Genomic DNA, 19,231 nt, shown 5'->3' with positions numbered 1-19,231 from the left:
TATCTTAAGTTTCACTTTTTATTCTTCTTTTAGGTTGGTGGCACTAAGGCTGGTGTAGTCCGGTTTCTTGGAGAGACGGACTTTGCCAAGGGGGAATGGTGTGGTGTGGAATTAGATGAACCTTTGGGAAAGAATGATGGTGCTGTTGCTGGAACAAGGTTGGTTTGGAATTGTGTGCTAGTGTGTCTCCCTCTTACATGTAAATGTGCTCTAGCAGAAGCTACCATGTATGTGTAATAAAGTGGAAATGGGATCTGAGGAGCTATACTTTTTGTTTTGTTTTGTGAGACACTGTCTTTGGAATAGGCTGGCCTGGAACTGTCTGTGTAACCCAGACTGGCCTGGAACTGCCTGTATAACCCAGGCTAGCCTGAGATTACTTGTGTAACCCAGGCTAGCCTGGGACTTGTGGCAATCTTCCAGCACAACTTAGTCTCTCAAGTGTCAGGACTAAAGATAAGAGCTACTGTGACTGACTAGGAGCTATACCTTATTTTAATTTAATGTATTTAGACAGGGTCTCTATATAGTTGTGGCTGTCCTAGAATTTGCTGTGTAGACAAGTGGCCTCCATGTCACAAAGATCTACCTGTTTTTGCCTCCCAGTGCTGTGATTAAAGGTGTATACTACCCCATTTAGACTTTTTTTTTAATCCCTGAAACCTAGCTAGAAAAAAAATATATATATATGCATGTCAGAGGACAGCTTTGGGTGTCAGCTTCAAGATTTCTCATTGGCCTGGAGTTTACCAATTAGGGTAGACCAGCTGACAATTGAGCACCACTCTGCCCAGCAAAGATCGCTTTCCTTCTGACTTTCTTTTCTGCAAGTAGTGGGCCTCTGCAAGTTCCTGGGCATCAGGGACAGAGTTGGCGTAAGAGATGGTCTTTGTCAGGAAAAGAAATGTAAAATGTGTCTTCCTATCTGATAAGAATTCCCTCCTGTGCTGAGGGATTGACTGTCAAGCAGCCCCCTCTGTTATAAGAGCATCCCTACTCTGCCCTTGGAATGCAGATGGGACTCAAATAGTACAGAGGGAGGTGCAAGGATTTCCCATATTTATTTATGGTCTCACATAGCTCAAGCTGGCATCAAATTCCTCAAGTAGCCAAGACTGCCCCTGAGCTCCTGGTCCTTCATCTCCCAAGTTCGTGGATTTTAGTGTGTGGAGTCATGCCTGACTTAGAATATTTCAGCGATGGGAGATGATGATCTAGTTAACATAGACCTATAAACCATATCTAAGCATGTGATTTTAACTCTCCAAACATCATGATTCATGGAGATAAAAATCTCTCTGAAAAAGGATTGTGAAGCCATCAAGCCTTCTCACGCTTTGTGTGTGTCCCATGTATGGAAAAAAACACTAGGTCACTCATGGGAAGGCAAGCCTTTACCACTGAGCCACATCCCCAGTCCCAAAGCCATTCTTTCCTGTTACTGAAACATTGTAATTGCCACAATCTCTAGTGTCCTCAGATTGCTGACATTTCTAGTTTATTTTGGATCTACCAGAGTCAGGGGCTTGTCTGATTGGTCTTGTTTGCCATGGCTTTAAGTGGGAGTGCCCATGTCTCTAAACTTCTGTTTACATTTATCACATGATAGAATTACTTATGTCCTTACACAATCTCATGCATTTTTGAGTTGGAAGAGTATTTGGTTATAGTTATTACCTTTTGTAATTAAGTTGTATTTGTTCTCCCTTTTATTGTTCTCTAAAGGTATTTTCAGTGTCAACCCAAATATGGATTGTTTGCTCCTGTCCATAAAGTGACAAAGATTGGCTTCCCTTCCACTACACCAGCCAAAGCCAAAGCAGCTGCTGTGAGGCGAGTGATGGCCACCACGCCTGCCAACCTGAAGCGTAGCCCATCTGCCTCCTCTCTCAGCTCCATGAGCTCTGTGGCCTCCTCTGTGAGCAGCAAGCCCAGCCGAACAGGACTAGTAAGCCTCCCCTCTCTCCTGACGCACCCCATGCCCACAGCCAGTGCCCTGCTTTGCTTGTGTGTTCTGAGTGTTGGCTGTAGCTTGTTGTGAAAGTCCCTGCAAGGCAGTTTTGGAACTGTAACTCCAGCAAGTGCATGAGTTTTGCAATAGGGATTTCTTTCTTTTTTTGCTTGCTTCCTTCCTTCCTCCCTCCCTCCCTCCCTTCCTCCCTTCCTCCCTCCCTTCCTTCCCTTCCTTCCTCCCTCCCTCCCTTCCTTCCCTTCCTTCCTCCCTCTCTCCCTCCCTCACACCATTCCTCCCTCTCTCCCTCCTTCCTTCCTTTCTTTCTTTGGTTTTTCAAGACAGGGTTTCTCTGTAGCTTTGGAGCCTGTACTGGAACTCACAGAGATCCGCCTGCCTCTGCCTCCCTAGTGCTGGCATTACAGATATGAACCATTAATACCTGGCTTTTTGGAATAAGAATTTCTTTTTTTTTTTTTTTTTTTTGGTTTTTCGAGACAGGGTTTCTCTGTATTGTTTTGGAGGCTGTCCTGGAACTCGCTTTGTAGACCAGGCTGGCCTCGAACTCACAGAGATCCACCTGCCTCTGCCTCCCAAGTGCTGGGATTAAAGGCGTGCGCCACCAACGCCCGGCTGGAATAAGAATTTCTAATGGTACTTTTATTCATAGTAGCTTTGTTATATGCTAGTTCTTGGGAAATCTGTAGTAACTACTATTTATTCTTTGAGCCCAAATGACAGGGAAATTGGAGGTATCCCATTTGTTGTGGACATAGGTCTCTTTCTTTTTGATTTCTAAATTTTAGGGATCAATGTATTGAGAGAATTTGATGCTTTATAATTTTAGTGTGGTCTAACCCACAGCTACTGTGTGGAGTATTCCTGTGTGGACCAGAGGATTCAGAGGGAACTTATGGAACCTGAAGATGTTAGGTTTTGTTTTCTCTCTCTTTATCTCTTTCTCTTAGTCCCTTTTTCTCTTCTCCTTTTTCCACTTAGAAAGTGGAATTGCTAGAGTTAAAGTAACACCTTCTTCTTCTTGCTAATGTGCTATATTATTCGGATTGTTTTGATGTCATTCCCTGCCCTTAATTTCATCTCTTGGAAGGGAAACAGATGCTGTTTACATCAGAAATGGCAGCAAGATTTTTCTCCTACCCGAATTCAGGACCTCAGCTTTTTTATCTGAACTTGAGGCAACAGAAAGTTAGATGGCAACTTCATCACTGGGGTATCCAGTCCCTGATCTCATTTACCCTCTATTCAGGAAGAGAAAGGAGTGGGGCGGTAAAGTCTCTTAAGTAGCTGTGGTGCTCCTCTGCTAGACAGTTGTAGTTTCTTCCTTTTATGTATAGGTAAAATAAGTGTGTCTCAGACTGTTTTAGTTTGCATCTTCAATTGTACGATTAAAAATGATTCTGAAGCCAGGCAGTGGTGGTGCATGCCTTTAACCCCAGCACTTGGGAGGCAGAGGCAGGTGGATCTCTGTGAGTCTTACAGAATGAGTGCCAGTATAGGCTCCAAAGCTACACAGAGAAACTCTGTCTGGAAAAACAAAAACAAAAAAAAACAAACAAAAAAAGATTCTCAGGAGAAAGATTCTCAGGAGAAAAATGTCACAGGACCAGTGGAGTGGAGGTGAAGAACAAAGCCTTGTTCCAAAAGGCTCAGCACACCCCAACATGGATCTACTCTGCTGTTCTAGGAACAATTCCATGATGTGTCTGCTCTGGAAGAGTCCTTTCCTTGAGTAACTTTTACCATCTTGTGAATCTTGTCCATTTCTTTGGAGGATACCATGCTCTCCTGGCCTAACATTTAGCAGACAAGTTCTAATTTCTCATAGTTCACTTTATTTATTGAAGAAAACTGTCGAAAGAGACATCTCCTTGTCTTGTGAGACAGCTTTGTTTCTCGGCATGTTTCTGTGGGGGTAGCTATAGTTTCTAATGAAAATGTGAAAGAGTATTAGTGGGCACAAAGCAATGTGGCTTTAACTTTTCCTTGATAGGTGTATTTCTGTCCTTGGAAGATAGAAATTGGAAAGTTAATTTTTTTTTTTTTTTTTGGTTTCTCATGACAGGGTTTCTCTGTGGCTTTTGGAGGGTGTCCTGGAACTAGCTATTGTAGACTGGGATTAAAGGTGTGCGCCACCATCGCCTGGCTGGAAAGTTAATATTTTTTTGCATGATTAATTTGTGTTTGTGTTTGTGTGGAGGGGTGTCAGACACTCTGGAGCTGGCATTTGTGGGACACTTGGTTTACTTAGGTGAGTGCTAGGATCAGAACTCTGGTCCTTATTATTTCCCAGCAAACACTCTTAGCCACTGAGCCATCTCTACAGCATCCAGAAAAGTTAGTATTTGAAGTTAATTCTTCAGTAACTAGAGTGTCTTAGTGTTAGGGAATGTGCTCCTGTTGGACATTGTGCATCTTGTCAAACCTTGGAATTGTATTTATCACTGGGACCTTCATTTCCTGTGCTGCCCTGGTTTGTGCATAGTATTTGTGTTTTGTCCTCACAATCGCCAACACCAAGCTCTGTAGACATGGTGCTATTGAACTGAGTAGATTACAATCTAATCCTGAAACTGATCTAGTCATTTGCATGCTGCTCAACAACTACCTCTGCATTGCCTTGGGATTTTACACATTCTTCAGTGTCCCTGAGAGTTTTCATGGCCCTTGAGGCAAATCTCTGCAAATGGTTTGGTGACCTTATTCTTTCTTTCTTTCCTTCTTTCCTTCTTTCCTTCTTTCTTTCTTTCTTTCTTTCTTTCTTTCTTTCTTTCTTTCTTTCTTTGCTTTTTCGAGACAGGGTTTCTCCGTATTGTTTTGGAATGGTGACCTCATTCTTAATGTACTCAAAGAGATGTTAGAAATACAATTTAACCATGCAGCGAGGAAGGAAAGCTTGTCTAACGTTAAAAAGAGAGAAATGAAATTCACTTTCAATATATTTAAGTAATTTTTAAAAAAATCCCACAAAGTGGACAGCAAAAAACAGTGTGGGTTTGATTAGATTCCTTTACTCTCAGGGTCATCAAATTGCTGGATTAATTGGTGAAGATCCCCACTGTGCTCACTGAACTGAGGGCTCAACAGACTGAGTGACAGCACTTGGGTGACAAATGAAGCTTTGTTTGCAGAAGAACCAAAGGTTGAATTGATCTGGAGCCAGCAACTGCTAAGTCAAGGCCATGGAGAAATGCTTGCTCAGGGTGGGGCCATTTCCAAACACCCTCCCAGACTGCAGAACCTGTGGAAGCCTGCAGAGTGGAGGGTCTTCACTCTGCCCAGTTACCTGCTGCCACTTAGTCAGGGTCTTTGCCTCTAGCTTTTATGTGACTGTTAGCTTCAAGACAGAGATGTAGGTGAAGCAACAGAAATTAACAGATGACAAAAAGATGCGTTCTTTCTCAGGGTCCCCAGCCCTTGTCTCTGCTACCTCCTGCCCCCTGTTGTCCTTACTCCCTCCTGTCTCATGCTGCACTTTCTTCTTCCAACCTGCCTCTTTTTCCTCACAGGCCCCTCTTTTCCTTTGCCTGTCTTCTCATTTCCTTCTTCTGAGCCTGTCTGCCTGTCTGTCTGTGTTTATCCAGACTTCTCTTAAATCTTACAAATATCTAGTGATTGGGATCCAAGTCCTAGAGGCCAAGCTTTCTTTGGAAAGAAAGATGAAGGAAATCCGAACAAAAACCTGGCTGTTTCATCAGTTGAGAAGATGTGACTCTGAGGGTGATGTCTTCATCTCCTGATGATGTTTGGAAGCTTTAAAACATCTCAGCCTTCAGAGCAAGGTCAGAACGTTGGCCAGATGTCATCATCAGAAGATAACCGTAGCATAGGCTGAAGTAATTTAAAGAATCTTGGGTGTTTGTTTTGTTTTGAGACAGGATCCTACTCTGTAGTCCAGGCTGGCCTCAAGCTTATTGGCAGTCCCTCTGCTTTGGCCTCCTGAGTCTTGGATTATAGGTGTGAGCCTCTATATCTGGCTTTAGAACTTTTAAAATGGGTTTTGTGAAAACTGTCTAGATTACTGCAGGCCCTGTCAGCTGATCTCAGAGTACCCATGTTTGAACTACAGATTCATCTTCTAAATGTCTTCTGAACTTTGCTGTGAGCTTGTTTATCTCTGTGTTTTTTAAGTGGTCTTGTTTTCTTGGCGGGAACTTTGCCTAATAATTTGCAAACCCACAGGCTGCATCAGCACTTTTGCTTTGCCGAGGAGATGCCTGCTCCGCATGTGTTGCGTCCACCTTTCCTCCCCGATGGCACCGTAGCCCTTCACTTCTCTGACTTTCCTTTGCAGTTGACTGAAACCTCCTCCCGCTACGCCCGCAAGATTTCGGGCACCACTGCCCTCCAGGAGGCGTTGAAGGAGAAACAGCAGCACATTGAACAGCTGCTGGCTGAGCGGGACCTGGAGCGGGCCGAGGTGGCCAAGGCTACCAGCCACGTGGGGGAGATAGAGCAGGAGCTAGCCCTGGCCCGGGATGGGCATGACCAGGTGAAGTCTGGTGTTGATCTTGTGGATATGGTGGTGGTTTCTAAATTGAGTGATGAAGCTAAAAAGAGTGCCTGATGTTTGGAGCCATGGAGTTCATCTGAACATAGGAAATGAGTACCAATTTTTTTCTGAGCTTGTTGGAAAGCTGTGGTCTGGGTGCCAGTTTCCATCATCATAAAGTTTTGTTCTTCTTGATTTTACCTTAGCCATTTGGTCTTTATGTCTAGGCTTTGTGAGTTTGTATTAATTGATCATTACTAGGGTCTTAGTGAACACAGATGTTGTTTGTAGATTATTATTGACCTATGTTTCATATTGGAAAAGATGAGATCTGTTTTACTGTTGCCCTCTGTTGCTATATGATGTGGAGTTTTCTTGTCATCTAGTTTCCAGGAAAGTTGCCAGGAATAACCTACTAAGCTAGAAAGTATTAGAATGTATCAAGACCGATGCCCACTCATCATGGTCGCACTTAGCCATACCTGTTTGGCGGGATCCCTGGGCTACTCACTGACATCCTTGCTTCCCCAGCATGTCCTGGAGCTGGAGGCCAAGATGGACCAACTGCGAACAATGGTAGAAGCTGCTGACAGGGAGAAAGTGGAGCTTCTTAACCAACTAGAAGAGGAGAAAAGGTGATCCTTGAGTGTAATCTTTTCCTTTTCAGTGATGTCTTAGCAAGAAATTTACTGTTGACAATTTTGTTGACAAAACCAAGGGAATGACTGTGTTCAGCAGAAACTGAACTCTGCTATGTAAAGAGAGTAGACATTGATTAGCATTTCCAGGAAACCTGATACCAGTTGGACATGGCTTGATTAATAGATACTTACTGTCACTGAATGCTGAACATCCTGAGGATAACTTTAGTCAGCATTACTAAAGGGAATTCCAGCCGGCTTTCATTTACCTAGCCTTTATAAAGAAATTTAATCATTTTGTTTGTCTTGTTTGTTTTCAAAGACAGAGTTTTCTCTGTGTAGCCCTGTCTGTCCTGGAACTCATTCTGTAGACCAGGCTGGTCTGGAACTCAGAGATCCACCTGCCTCTGTCTCCCGTGTGCTGAGATTAGCATTAAGCCCGGCTAAGACTTTTTTATTTTATGCGCATTGGTGTTTTGACTACATGTATATCTGAGTGAGGGTGTCAGGTTCTCTGGAACTGGAGTTACAGACAGCTGTGAGCTGCCATGTGGGTGCTGGGAATTGAACCCAGGACCTCTGGAAGAACAGCCAGTGCTCCTAACCCCTAATCTATCTCTCTAGCCCCCTGGTTGATCTTATCTTAGTTATTAATTGATGCATTCTGGTGTATGTACCCAAGGGAAACAATTGATTTTCTTTTTCTTTTCAGTTTTTAAACCTAATTCCTTCTAGAGTTGATACCTAATAAAATTTTGGAATTTCCAATTACAGCAAAGCTTTTATACACTAGTGCCCTAAAGATGCATGCCTTTATTTTTTGTGTCCCTAAGGTGTTTGTTTTCATCAATGGACAATGAATTTACCAGGGTGCTGCTTACTTTCTGCTGTGGGTAAGGTGTTCCTTAGCACTTTCCTCAGTGTTTTGTTTTGTTTTGTTTTTTATCCCACAGGAAGGTTGAGGACCTTCAGTTCCGAGTAGAAGAAGAATCAATTACCAAAGGTGATCTTGAGGTAAACCCTTCCAACTCTCTAAAGCCTTTATGGATACCAATATTGAGAAATATGAGTGACACACTGGACCAGCTGTCCTTGTTAGAACAGCCAGTCAAGAGGATGGCGGGCATTCTGCCCCTTGGCCACTCGGGTTGTGCTAAGGTGATGGTTGGTCCTTGTGCCTGTGATTGTGGTATCCTAATTCATGTGGCAAATTAAAATGCTCAGAACTCTTCTCATGCTTCAAAACTAGAAGCTATGAACTGGATTTAATCAAGTCATAAATCTGGCAGTGTGCACTAAGGCAGTCTTAAGACTGCTTGTTCAAAAGAACTAAATTTCAATATAATAGTGCATAACAAATCACTTGTTGTGGCTTGGCTTTGTTCTTTAGTAGGCAGAATAACTCCTTTATAACCCTGTAAAAGTAAATGATGTGTCCTCATAGTTTATTGTATTCTTTTGGTGCCAGAGATTAGACAATTTCTTTTTAAAATAATATAGTTACCAGAGCACAAACCAGGAGCAATTTATGCTACTTCTATGGGCTTACTTAATACTCACCCATTTTCCTATAAATAGGTTTTTATCTTCTTAACAATTACTCATATTAGTTTTGAAGTAGATACTACTGTTAAATTGTTTTGATGCTTTTTTAAGCCACTGCCACATATATGACAAATACAAATTATTAATTATTTCAAAATTTGAAGATTCTGTAAGATTGTTCCTATCATTTTAATAAAAATTACACTTGTCTATACAGTTTTTGGATATTGGGCAGAGGTAGAGACATGGCCTCACTATGTAGCTGGCTGGTCTGGAATTTATAATTCAAATCAGGCTTGCCTCACATTTGTAATAATCCTCCTGCCTATGTCTCCCAGTGCTGAGATTACAGTCGTGCACCACCATGCCCAGCAGAAGATATATATAATTCTTGTTGTTGTTTTTTCCATTAGAATTTTGGAGTTTGTTGGCTTAAATTTCAGGAATCCTTCCAAACAGTAACTTGGATCTCCTTGGAAATAAATAGTATTTTTATTGTCAATAAAGAATAAAAGGAACATTTTGAGTTCTGATTTTATAAGGTTTAGAATTTAATTGCTTATTAATAATTTAATAGAAACCTTCTTCACTCATTTCATATATAGTCACATCCTTTAATTGAGTTTTGTGTTGTTGTCATTCATTTAAAAACACCCCAAAGTCTCATTAGAAGTTTCATGTCATCATCTAATTCATGAGAATTACTGCCTCTGGAGTTTGGGAAAGGTGGAGTTAAAATATTTACATTAGCAGTAGGCTAATATAGTCTGTTTGATAAACTTACTTGAAATTAATCAAATAAAGTTATATTGAAACCCTAACACAGATTGAAACTACAGTTGAATCTCCTTTATTGTTGTTTACTTTTTTTATTTTTTTACTGATAGCAAAAGAGCCAGATTTCTGAAGACTCTGAGAATGTAAGAGGGCACTTAACTGTGTGGACATTTCCCTTAACACAGATTGGTTCCACACTAAAATGCTATTGATACACTTAAATACTAACTGCATAATCTGACCTTGGGACTGTTCGCTTAGTATTTCTTTGCATGTGGCTTCCAAAGCAAGTGCATTTGTATATTTAAGAAACTGTGTGTAATGACTAAGCTCTGTGGATTCATTTGTTTAATGATAGGTAAATACTTGCTTTTTAAAGAACTTTTACTAAAAAGGAAAGAAATTGTCTGAGGGCATGGCCTCCTTCACCTCATAGTATGTTTTCTAATTTTGGTAGTATTAATTCAAAAGGAACGGCAGCTGAGGGAAGCATAAACACCGTAGAAGGAGAGCTGTGGAAATGCTGGCAGATACTTCCCAAGTAGTCTGACCTCCTGAGTACCTCGCCTAGATGCTTCTGGTTGCTTTTGCGCATGCTCCCACTGCTGGCCAGTGTAGCTGCTAAGAAATCTAACTTTCCCTCCTATCTGCAAGTCAAGGCCAGTATTCTTCCCTGAATATGTAGTATATTAAGGTTTACTGTCATTGAGGGAGCTTTTTCTAGGATAAGGTGTGGCCTTCTTTCCCTCTTCTTACTGAGATTCGGTACCCAATATAAACTACCAAACTGGCCTCCAGAACATTGCTTCATATCCACACTGCCAGCCGTGCTACCAATGGAGAAGACCCAAAACCTTTTGCTTTGATTTTCTGGCTCAAAGGAACAAAATCAAAACGGAGTCATTTTCTTCTCACCATCTATTGAGCTGGACCAGAGAACTCACACTGACATTTTGATGAGAGGTTCCTTTTTATGAGGCTATTTCAGTGATCTGGGTCTCTCTTCTCTCCCTCCAGAACAGGTTTTGCTGCCTTCAGGGTCAGTGTGCATGGGACTTCCTTCCTGCTTCTCTGTGCACTTCTTGCAAGGCCTTTGCTCTCCTTCCAAGCTCCTGACCCAGGACTTTCCTCTTGGGATACCAGTCTCAGAAAGCAATCATTTTAAAGGACTGTCCTGTTCAGCATCACACTTTTACCACAGGCTGTGGCATGGAGGTAGTGGATCACTGGTCCCCTTGCTGCTGACTGGTAAAAGTCCATTGTGGAGCACATCCCTTGTATAAGGTGGAAGGGGCAGGATGCTTTGCTTCACTCAGCTGGAAGGTCTGAATGGGGGAATAATACATGGATGTTTTTTCTTTTTTCTTTTCCAAGACAGTTTTTCAGTATAGCTCTGGCTGTCCTGGAAATGTACAGAACAGGCTGGCCTGGAACTCACAGAGATCCACCTGACTCTGCCTCTGACCCCCACCCCCCAGTGCTGGGATTAAAGGAAGCACCACCACCTGGTTCTCTCTCTCTCTCTTTTTTTTTTCTTTCTTTCTTTAAAAAAAAAAAACAGGGTCTTACTCTGTAGCCCAGGATGGCCTTGAACATTCTGCCTCAAGTTGCTTAGTGCTGCAATTGCAAGTTAGAGTCATCTCTTGGCTTTTTTTTTTTTAATAGAATCTGGCTATGAAATAATAGGCAGGCCTAGAACTTGCACTACAAGCTGGCCTCTACCTCTTGATCTCCTTGTCTCTGCTTCCCCAGGTGCTGGGACTATATAGGCTTGCATTACCATGCCTGGCTGGATATTTGTTTTTTATCTGCACATAGTGAGTGACCTTTCACTTTAGCTTGAATTCCTGAAGCTGTAACCCTAACAGTGTAGATCTGGGTTAAGTTATTTTCTTGTAAAAGAAGAGTGTTGAACTGCTTCTCTCTGCAACACATGTAGATTCAGGGGACTATCCAGACAACAAAATATAGAGAGTGTAGTAAAGAATGTTTAAAAAAACAAAAAAAAACAGTCTTTTGTCTGAGTATGGTGGTGTACACCTTCAGTTCCAGGATGTAGAGGCAGACAGATCTCTGAGATCTAGACTAGCCTGCTCTACATGGAGTTCCAGGCCAGCCAGGACCTTATAATGAGATCCTGCCTCAAAAAATGCTTTCTGGGGACTGGAGAGTTGGCTCAGTGGTTAAGACACTGACTGCTCTACCAGAGGACCAGGGTTCAATTCCCAGCACCCACATGGCAGCTTACACTGCCTGTAAAACCACCCTCACACAAACACACATGCAGGCAAAACACTAATACATATAAAAATAAAAGAATAAGTAAATAAGAATTTTTAAAAATGTTTTCTGTTCACTTTTATATATCCTGTGATGGTTGTTTATACCTGGTTCATAAGCAAAGTGACCCCTGAGTGCCTTGAAGTCACCAGAATACCAGTGAACACATTCATAGCTCTTTGATTTTCTACTCAGGCTCTGTACTACTTGGTATGACCTCTGTTGTAATTTTCTCACTGCCCAAACTTTTTCAGCCTGATAGCTATCTAAAGTTTGTCCTGATATTGTCAGTCAATTGTTCCAGTGACCAGTTGGATAGGAGAGATGGTGGGGGTAGTACTTTTAGACTAATAGCAGAATTATTTCAAGTGGAGCCAGACTCAGCCGCACTTGAGTCTGTTAGGCAGAGCAAACCACCCTGGTCCCATTCAGGTAACTGGATTTGTGGAAAGAGAGTCACAGTGACTGTGAGGTTTCGAGGGTCCCACTCACGCTAGGATCTTACCAGTTCTTTCAGCTTGATTGCATTGTCATCCTTTCCTATCTTCTGAGCTGGTAAAGAATGACTTCATTGTAGGATAAAAATAAGTCCCTTAAATCTGGATTGTAGCTTTTCTTTTGCTCTGATCTCCTTAATTGGCTTTTTCAGAGGAAGAGGCAATGGTGGGTAATCATTACTACATATTGCCTTTGTAATCTTGAACCTTCCCTTTTCTCCAGACAGTTAAGCCTTTGAGAAATCCCAGTTGGGAGGAAATGAGAGCTTCTCCAGCTCTTGTTCTGTTGTAGAGAACCTCCACCAGAGGCGAACCACACAGTTCCCAAGACACCACTGCCCGGGCGTCTCTGTTCACTTATGTATAAGACTTCTCCAGGCTAGCCTCATACTTGCAGCAGTTTTCCTGCCTCAGCCTCCCAAGTGCTGGGATTGTAACCCTAAATCACCATACCCAGCCCGGAAGATGACTCTTCTACCCCTTTTTATTAGAAGGTGTTTGCCAGATCCAGCAGTCTGCTCTGGAGACCTGCTGAATGCCTGGAAATTTGTGGCATTGTCTTTCCCCACGCATCGGTGAAAGTGATGATGTTTTTGAGGGTCAAGCAACCTTGTGAAGTCCCTGAGTCAATTACATACACATTAATGTCAAGTAGCCATTGTGGGGGGAGGGAAGAGGATAGTTAGAGGAGTGTTAACTATTCTAATTTGTGCTGATAAACTTCACTTATCGAGATAACATTTTTGGCTGCATGCATCTGAAACTTCATCTTGCCTCATGTGTTTTCCATTTTTTTCTTTCTCAACAGACTAGCTCATGTTCTCTTCCCACCTTCATTCCTGTGTTCACAGTGTCCGTCCTCACTCCCTCTTCCTCTCGCAGCTCCGTCCCGTTTCTTTCTCTGTTCCCCTTTATGTTCGTCCTTTGGCAGAAAGTACTGGTGGCTCGGCCTGCATGCCGCTCTCTCCTCTTGTGCTGGCATGTCACGGTGGCACTGTTGTGTTCTTTTCCTCTTCCCTTCTACTAACAGACGCAGACCAAACTGGAGCATGCCCGCATTAAGGAGCTTGAACAGAGCCTGCTCTTTGAAAAGACCAAAGCTGACAAACTGCAGAGGGAGTTAGAAGACACTAGGGTAATGGTTTTCACTATTTGATGAAGCAGCTTCACGTGTGTGAATGGTGGGCACGTCGGGTGACGTGCCTGTTGTTGGCCTGAGCCTTGACCCAGTGGTTCAGCCTGAGTTTGGTCTCAGTACCACTCAGGTACTCATGAGCACAGAGTGATGAGTAGGTACAGGTGTTTACATTTATGAAAGTATTTTGTCAAAGGTGAAGACTCAACCAAAATCAAGATTGGCAACCTTATAACTGTAAAAACTCCATGGTTACCCACAACTGTATTTGAGGTTCTTTGTGTTAATACTTGGAAATACTCCACTCCAGTTTCCACAAGCAGTCAATTGTCCTCTCGTTCTCATATCCCTAGTTACAGGGTTTTCTAAATAATTTATTCAATTTCCTGCCCTTGCTCTGGCCTATTGGGAAAAAGAAATAGAAACATTAGCTCTTTCTGATGAAAATTAAGGACTTCAGCCTGAATTACCTTTTTGTTTTCTTTTTTCCTCTTGATGGCTGAGCTCACATTTCCCTTCTTTCTGTCACCAAGGTTAAACATCTCAGAGGTTAGGGAGGACAGGTGTGTTGGGAAAAGAATGATTTCTTCTAGGGCCAGGACCTCAGTTCTGTCTTACTTGATATGTTAAGGCCCTTTTCTGAGTGCTCTGTAATGTCATCCAGCCTTTTCATGGTCCTGGGAGGCAGGCAGAATTACTCTTACCCTTTCTACAGACGTTCACAGAGCAAGGACACTAAGCATAAAGATGTAAAAATTTTGTTTAAGGTTACACAGCTAATTATAATAGTGGAGCCAGAATTTCCTTCTAGGTCATTTGGCTCCAGAGTCTATGCTCTTAACCATTACAGGATGGAATCTTTTAACTTGTGCTAAAAGAAATATCAGAATCACTCATTTAATATATATTTATATATGTACTTGTTAAATTATGTTTGATTGTGATTGGCTTTAACAAAAATTACTTTGTTAATTACCTGATCAAATTTGTTACCCTGACTTTTCTTTTGAATCAGTATTTGATGGAATTCTTTTGGTGTGAAATCATTGATATAAAAATCTAGACAAATGAATAATCTTTATTTTCTCAATCGTAAGTTTTTGTTTTCTGATAAAGAAGAAAGGGTAGAGAGGTAGCTCATTTGGTAAGGTGTTTGCCTTGCAAGCACGAGGATCTGAGGCTAGTCCTCAGATCCCAAAGGAAAAATGCCGAGCGTGGTGGTGCACGCTTGTAATCCCAGCCCTGGGGAGGCAGAGACAGGATTCCTGAAACTTGCTTGCCAGCTAGCCAGTCTGATCTATTTGGCAAACTTTAAGCCAATGAGAGACCCTGTTTCAAAAACCAAGGTGGACAGAGCCTAAGAAAAGACACTTGAGATTGTCATCTGGCTTCCGTATGCACTTGTGCATATATACACATACAGACACATAGATGTGTGTACAGACACACATACATACAAATAAAATAATAAATGAGTGAATAAACAAAGCTGGGCATAGTGGTTCATGCCTGTAATGCTAGCACTAGGGAGGCTGAGGCAGGAGGATTGCCACAAGTTCAGGGTTAGCCTGGGCCATACAGACCAAAGCCAGCCTCAGTCTGAAGAAGTGAGAGAGAGAGAGAGAGAGAGAGAGAGAGAGAGAGAGAGGGAGGGAGGGAGGGAGAGAGGGAGGGGAAATGGTTTTAGTTGGTCTCAGAAATGAAAGATTCCCAACCTGTATTTGGTAAGGGGAAAAAGAAAGATGAGACAAGAATAAGTGATAATTTGGTACCATTTCTTTACAACCTGAGGCAAAAGACGTGATCTGGGAAATACATGGTGCTTAGGTGCTTAGGAGATAGAGAACCTTTGGTGTGACTGAAGTAAGGAAATACATATTTTTTTTTTACTTCTAAACTCTCCTCCCATGTCTTAGTTTTGTCAGCAGACAACTTTCTGGTTTTATGCTGGATGATAAGCAGTCCATTTGCAAATGGACTTCTGCAGCCATTTCAAATCAGAGTTTACAACCTTCCATAACCAACAGTGTCTTCTGTTGGCCCTCACTCTTGCTTTGCCAAGTGTGAAAATAACCAGTGGGTTCAGTTTATACCAGCTTCCCTGGTGCTGTAGAAATGTGAGCAAGAATAAGAAACAGTTCCTGACCTTTATGGTCATAAGCTAGCAGGAACATTTCAACTGAGGGCAGACTTTGGGAAATAAATCTTAAAATAGAAGTGACAGAATGCCATATATAGAATCATCATCCTATTGTTTTTATTTGCTCTTCACTTGGCATTCTCTCAATTTGACAGTTTTGTTGTGACTAAGAACTGTCACCTGTTATATTTATGCTATAACCTTGTAGCAAGGGGTTCATTGATGCTTTGTGTCTTAGTTGTATGTAAGAAATTCATGGATCCTCCCCTCTAGAGGACAGAATATAAATGAATTAACATAATTAATCTGAAGCATCTCTATACCACAAAGCACCATACCTTTGGACAGTTCCGAAATAGTCAGTGGCTGTTCCGTGCATCCCTCCCTCTTTTCTTCTGGATAGCTTACTGAGCATCACAGCATGCTGGGGTGGGCAGAGGAAGCAGAAGACATGAGTCCTGTGTTCTCTGCCCCTGTAAAGGCAGCGTGGGCTGAGTCTAAAATTAGGAAGAATTTAGTCATTGAAATCTGGGACCACTGGGATTTTAAAACTACTTGTATTCTCTTCTGTTTCCCAGGTTAGTTAAATGATTTTTATGTTGTAAGATACCATATTCCACGTATTTTGTGTACCAACTGAGAGCCTAGGAGGAAGCAGCAGAGAAAATTTTTCTAAGACTAAAAGACACAAGCTGAGAAAGTGTTTTTCTCCTTAAAACTCCAGAGCTCAGGTAGAATCCAAGTGTGTGGAAGTAGCAAGAGTCTTGCAATTTAATTGTACATTCCATTTGTATACATACTGATGTTGAGAACCACTGGGTTAGGGGAAACAAGATGTGTACGTCAGAATGCTGACAACAGAGTTACAAAAGCCAGAGAGGGGTCTTTCTGTGAGAGTCTAATGTATAATTGCAGGTAAGTGATCTTTTAATGTCATTTTAAAAAGCCAGTAAATTTTTGATTATCCAACTTAGGCTTTTATTCTACAGATGATGCATTTCTCACTGAAACATGGGTAATTGTAGCTCTTGTATACCTGCTATATAATAGAAGTAGAATGCAAGTCACATATACAGAATCTTAATTTTCTGATACCCACATGAACTGTTTAGTAAGTTACAGGTGAAATTAATTTGAATAATATATAAAACAGTATATTTAAAATTTTATTTCATCATACAATGATGATTAAAATCATTAAGATATTTTATATCTGTTTTCTCTGGAGTCTTCAAATCCTAATGTGTCTCTCGGTGCACCCTGCTCCAGATGAGCCACATTTCAGTGCCCACCCATGTGTGGCTAGTGACTGTGTGCACTTTAACTGGCAGTTCAGGCTGTAATCACTAGCCTTGGGTGGAGTAGTACCTGAAGTGAGTACTACTGAATGCAGGAAGGAATTAAAACTGGCCAAACCAGCTTGCTTGCCTCCAGGAGGCAGATTATTGAGCACTTTGGAAGCTACTGTTTCTGTTAATTTATTATCAGTTAATGAGTCCTTCCTGGTTTAAGTATCTTTAGAGCAGAAAGAGGTATGGTTGGAGTGAGGTAAGATCAATATCCATTAGTGATTTCATAACAATGGAAGTTTGCTAAAGATTGTAATTCCATGTTAGAGCCTCCAGAATTGAGCTTAAGCCATTATCTCAGCAAGGAAGACATCAATTCCTATGTGTAGTAGCTTGGCTTTGCTGGATTCTGGGTAGTTTGTAGAGAGCTTCAGGAATATTGAAAATCATCAGTGATTTGTTATTTCAATGCTTTCTGTTTCTTATGACCACTGTTCATAGGTGGCTACAGTATCAGAAAAGTCCCGGATAATGGAACTAGAAAAAGATCTAGCCTTGAGAGTCCAGGAAGTAGCTGAGCTCCGAAGAAGGCTAGAGTCCAGTAAACCTCCCGGGGATGTGGATATGTCTCTTTCTCTTTTGCAAGAAATAAGTGCTTTGCAAGAAAAGCTTGAAGCCACTCGTACTGAGCACCAGAGCGAGATAACTTCTCTGAAGGGCCACTTTGGAGCTCGGGAAGAGACATTTCAGAAGGAGATCAAGACTCTGCACGCTGCCACCGAAAAGCTTTCCAAAGAGAATGAGTCCTTGAGAAGCAAGCTTGACCATGCCAACAAGGAAAATTCAGATGTGATAGCTCTATGGAAGTCTAAGCTGGAGACCGCCATCGGATCCCACCAGCAGGCAATGGAGGAGCTGAAGGTATCTTTCAGCAAAGGTATTGGAACGGACTCAGCTGAATTTGCTGAGTTAAAGACACAAATAGAGAGACTGAGACTAGATTATCAGCACGAAATAGAAACTTTACAGAGTAAACAGGACTCTGAGCGGTCTGCTCATGCTAAAGAGATGGAGACCCTGAAGACCAAGCTAATGCAAATTATTAAAGAGAAGGAGGACAGCCTAGAGGCCATCAAAGCCAGACTGGACAGTGCAGAAGACCAGCATTTAGTGGAAATGGAGGACACATTAAATAAACTGCAGGAGGCTGAAATAAAGGTAAAGGAGCTAGAGGTTCTCCAAGCCAAGTACAATGAACAATCCAAGGTCATTGGTAATTTTACATCACAGCTCCAGGTTGTCGAAGAAAAGCTCTTGGATCTTGATGTGCTTCGGAAAGCCAATTCCGAAGGTAAATTGGAAATCGAGACACTTAGACAGCAGCTTGAGGGAGCTGAAAAGCAGATTAAAAATTTAGAGATTGAAAGAAACGCTGAAAGTAGCAAGGTTTGTATTGACATCTTCCATCATTTCTTTTTAACTCTTTTCCGTTTGTTATTTTTCATCGTATGTTACTTTTGAGTTGAGGCCATTCATCTTCAAAGTCCCTGATTTAAGAGGAATTGTGTGGTGCAACCCCTTGAGTATAATCAATTGCCTTCTGAGGATCTCAAGCATGGTTTCAGCTGAGATCAGAGCAAATAATGACCAGCCTTGTGAATGTTGGTTTCCTATCATCTGGAAACCTTATTTGTTACTTTATCTCCTGGCCATGACATAAACTCTTATCTCAGTTTAATTCTAGGTTATTTAAAAATAGAGCTGTTTAAAAAAATCTATGTTTAATTAGAACTAACTCCCTGAAACAGTGGTGTTAAGGTGGATATGGAAGGGGGGGGAGGGAGAGAGGGAGAGAGAGAGAGAGAGAGAGAGAGAGAGAGAGAGAGAGAGAGAGAGAGAGAGAGAGAGAGAGAGAGAGAGAGATTTATAAGCCCAGCATGGTGGTACATGTTTATAATACTTAAGATGGTGAGTCAGGAGGTTTGCCATTTCAGTTCCAGGCCAGCCTGAACCACATAGAGACCCTTTCAAAACAGTTAACCAAAACAGAAACCACTTTATAAGTTCATCTCTTCCCTTTCTGCCCTTGCTTATAGGGTTTTATATATAAAAGTAGAACATGACCTCTGTTAGTTAACATGCTATGATAAGTAATGCTCATGACAGATTAAGGGTAGGAGGCTAGAGCCATTTGCATTATTACCATACTTTTATGCCACAACGAAGACACCATCTGTTTTCGGTAAGACACCATGACCAAAGGCAACATATAGATGGAGTTATAGTTCAGAGTGTTAGTCCATGCTCATTGTGGCCAGGGCATGGCAGCAGGCAGCAGGCAGGCATGGTGCTGGAGCATTAGCTGAAAGTTTACATCTTAATCCACAACCATGAGGTGGAGTGACAGACTCTGGAAATAGTATTGGCTTCTGAACCCTCAAAGCCTATCCACAATAATATAAATAT

At 41.8% G+C, this 19,231-nt stretch overlaps 1 protein-coding gene across 8 annotated transcripts in view; it reads left to right on the top strand.

The window, feature by feature from the left end:
- The window catches only part of Clip1 (CAP-Gly domain containing linker protein 1), a 108,530-nt gene that overhangs the window by 38,324 nt on the left and 50,975 nt on the right, over positions 1-19,231 (top strand). For 2 of the 8 annotated variants that reach the window (XM_040731655.1, XM_040731654.1), the window contains exons 4-10: positions 34-158; positions 1,726-1,948; positions 6,264-6,461; positions 6,993-7,096; positions 8,056-8,116; positions 13,232-13,336; positions 17,267-17,983. In XM_040731655.1, coding sequence (XP_040587589.1) covers positions 34-158; positions 1,726-1,948; positions 6,264-6,461; positions 6,993-7,096; positions 8,056-8,116; positions 13,232-13,336; positions 17,267-17,983 — 1,533 coding nt within the window. Of the gene's footprint in view, positions 1-33; positions 159-1,725; positions 1,949-6,263; positions 6,462-6,992; positions 7,097-8,055; positions 8,117-9,534; positions 9,568-13,231; positions 13,337-17,266; positions 18,212-19,231 lie in introns of all 8 variants that reach the window. The other 6 variants (XM_040731652.1, XM_040731658.1, XM_040731653.1 and 3 more) reach the window with 4 other exon arrangements.

This window comes from Mesocricetus auratus, unplaced genomic scaffold (genome assembly GCF_017639785.1).
Source record: "Mesocricetus auratus isolate SY011 unplaced genomic scaffold, BCM_Maur_2.0 Super-Scaffold_100025, whole genome shotgun sequence".
In the NCBI taxonomy this organism is placed as follows: Eukaryota; Metazoa; Chordata; class Mammalia; order Rodentia; family Cricetidae; genus Mesocricetus; species Mesocricetus auratus.
Note: the sequence above shows the minus strand (reverse complement) of the source record. Positions and strands in the feature narration are given on the sequence as shown.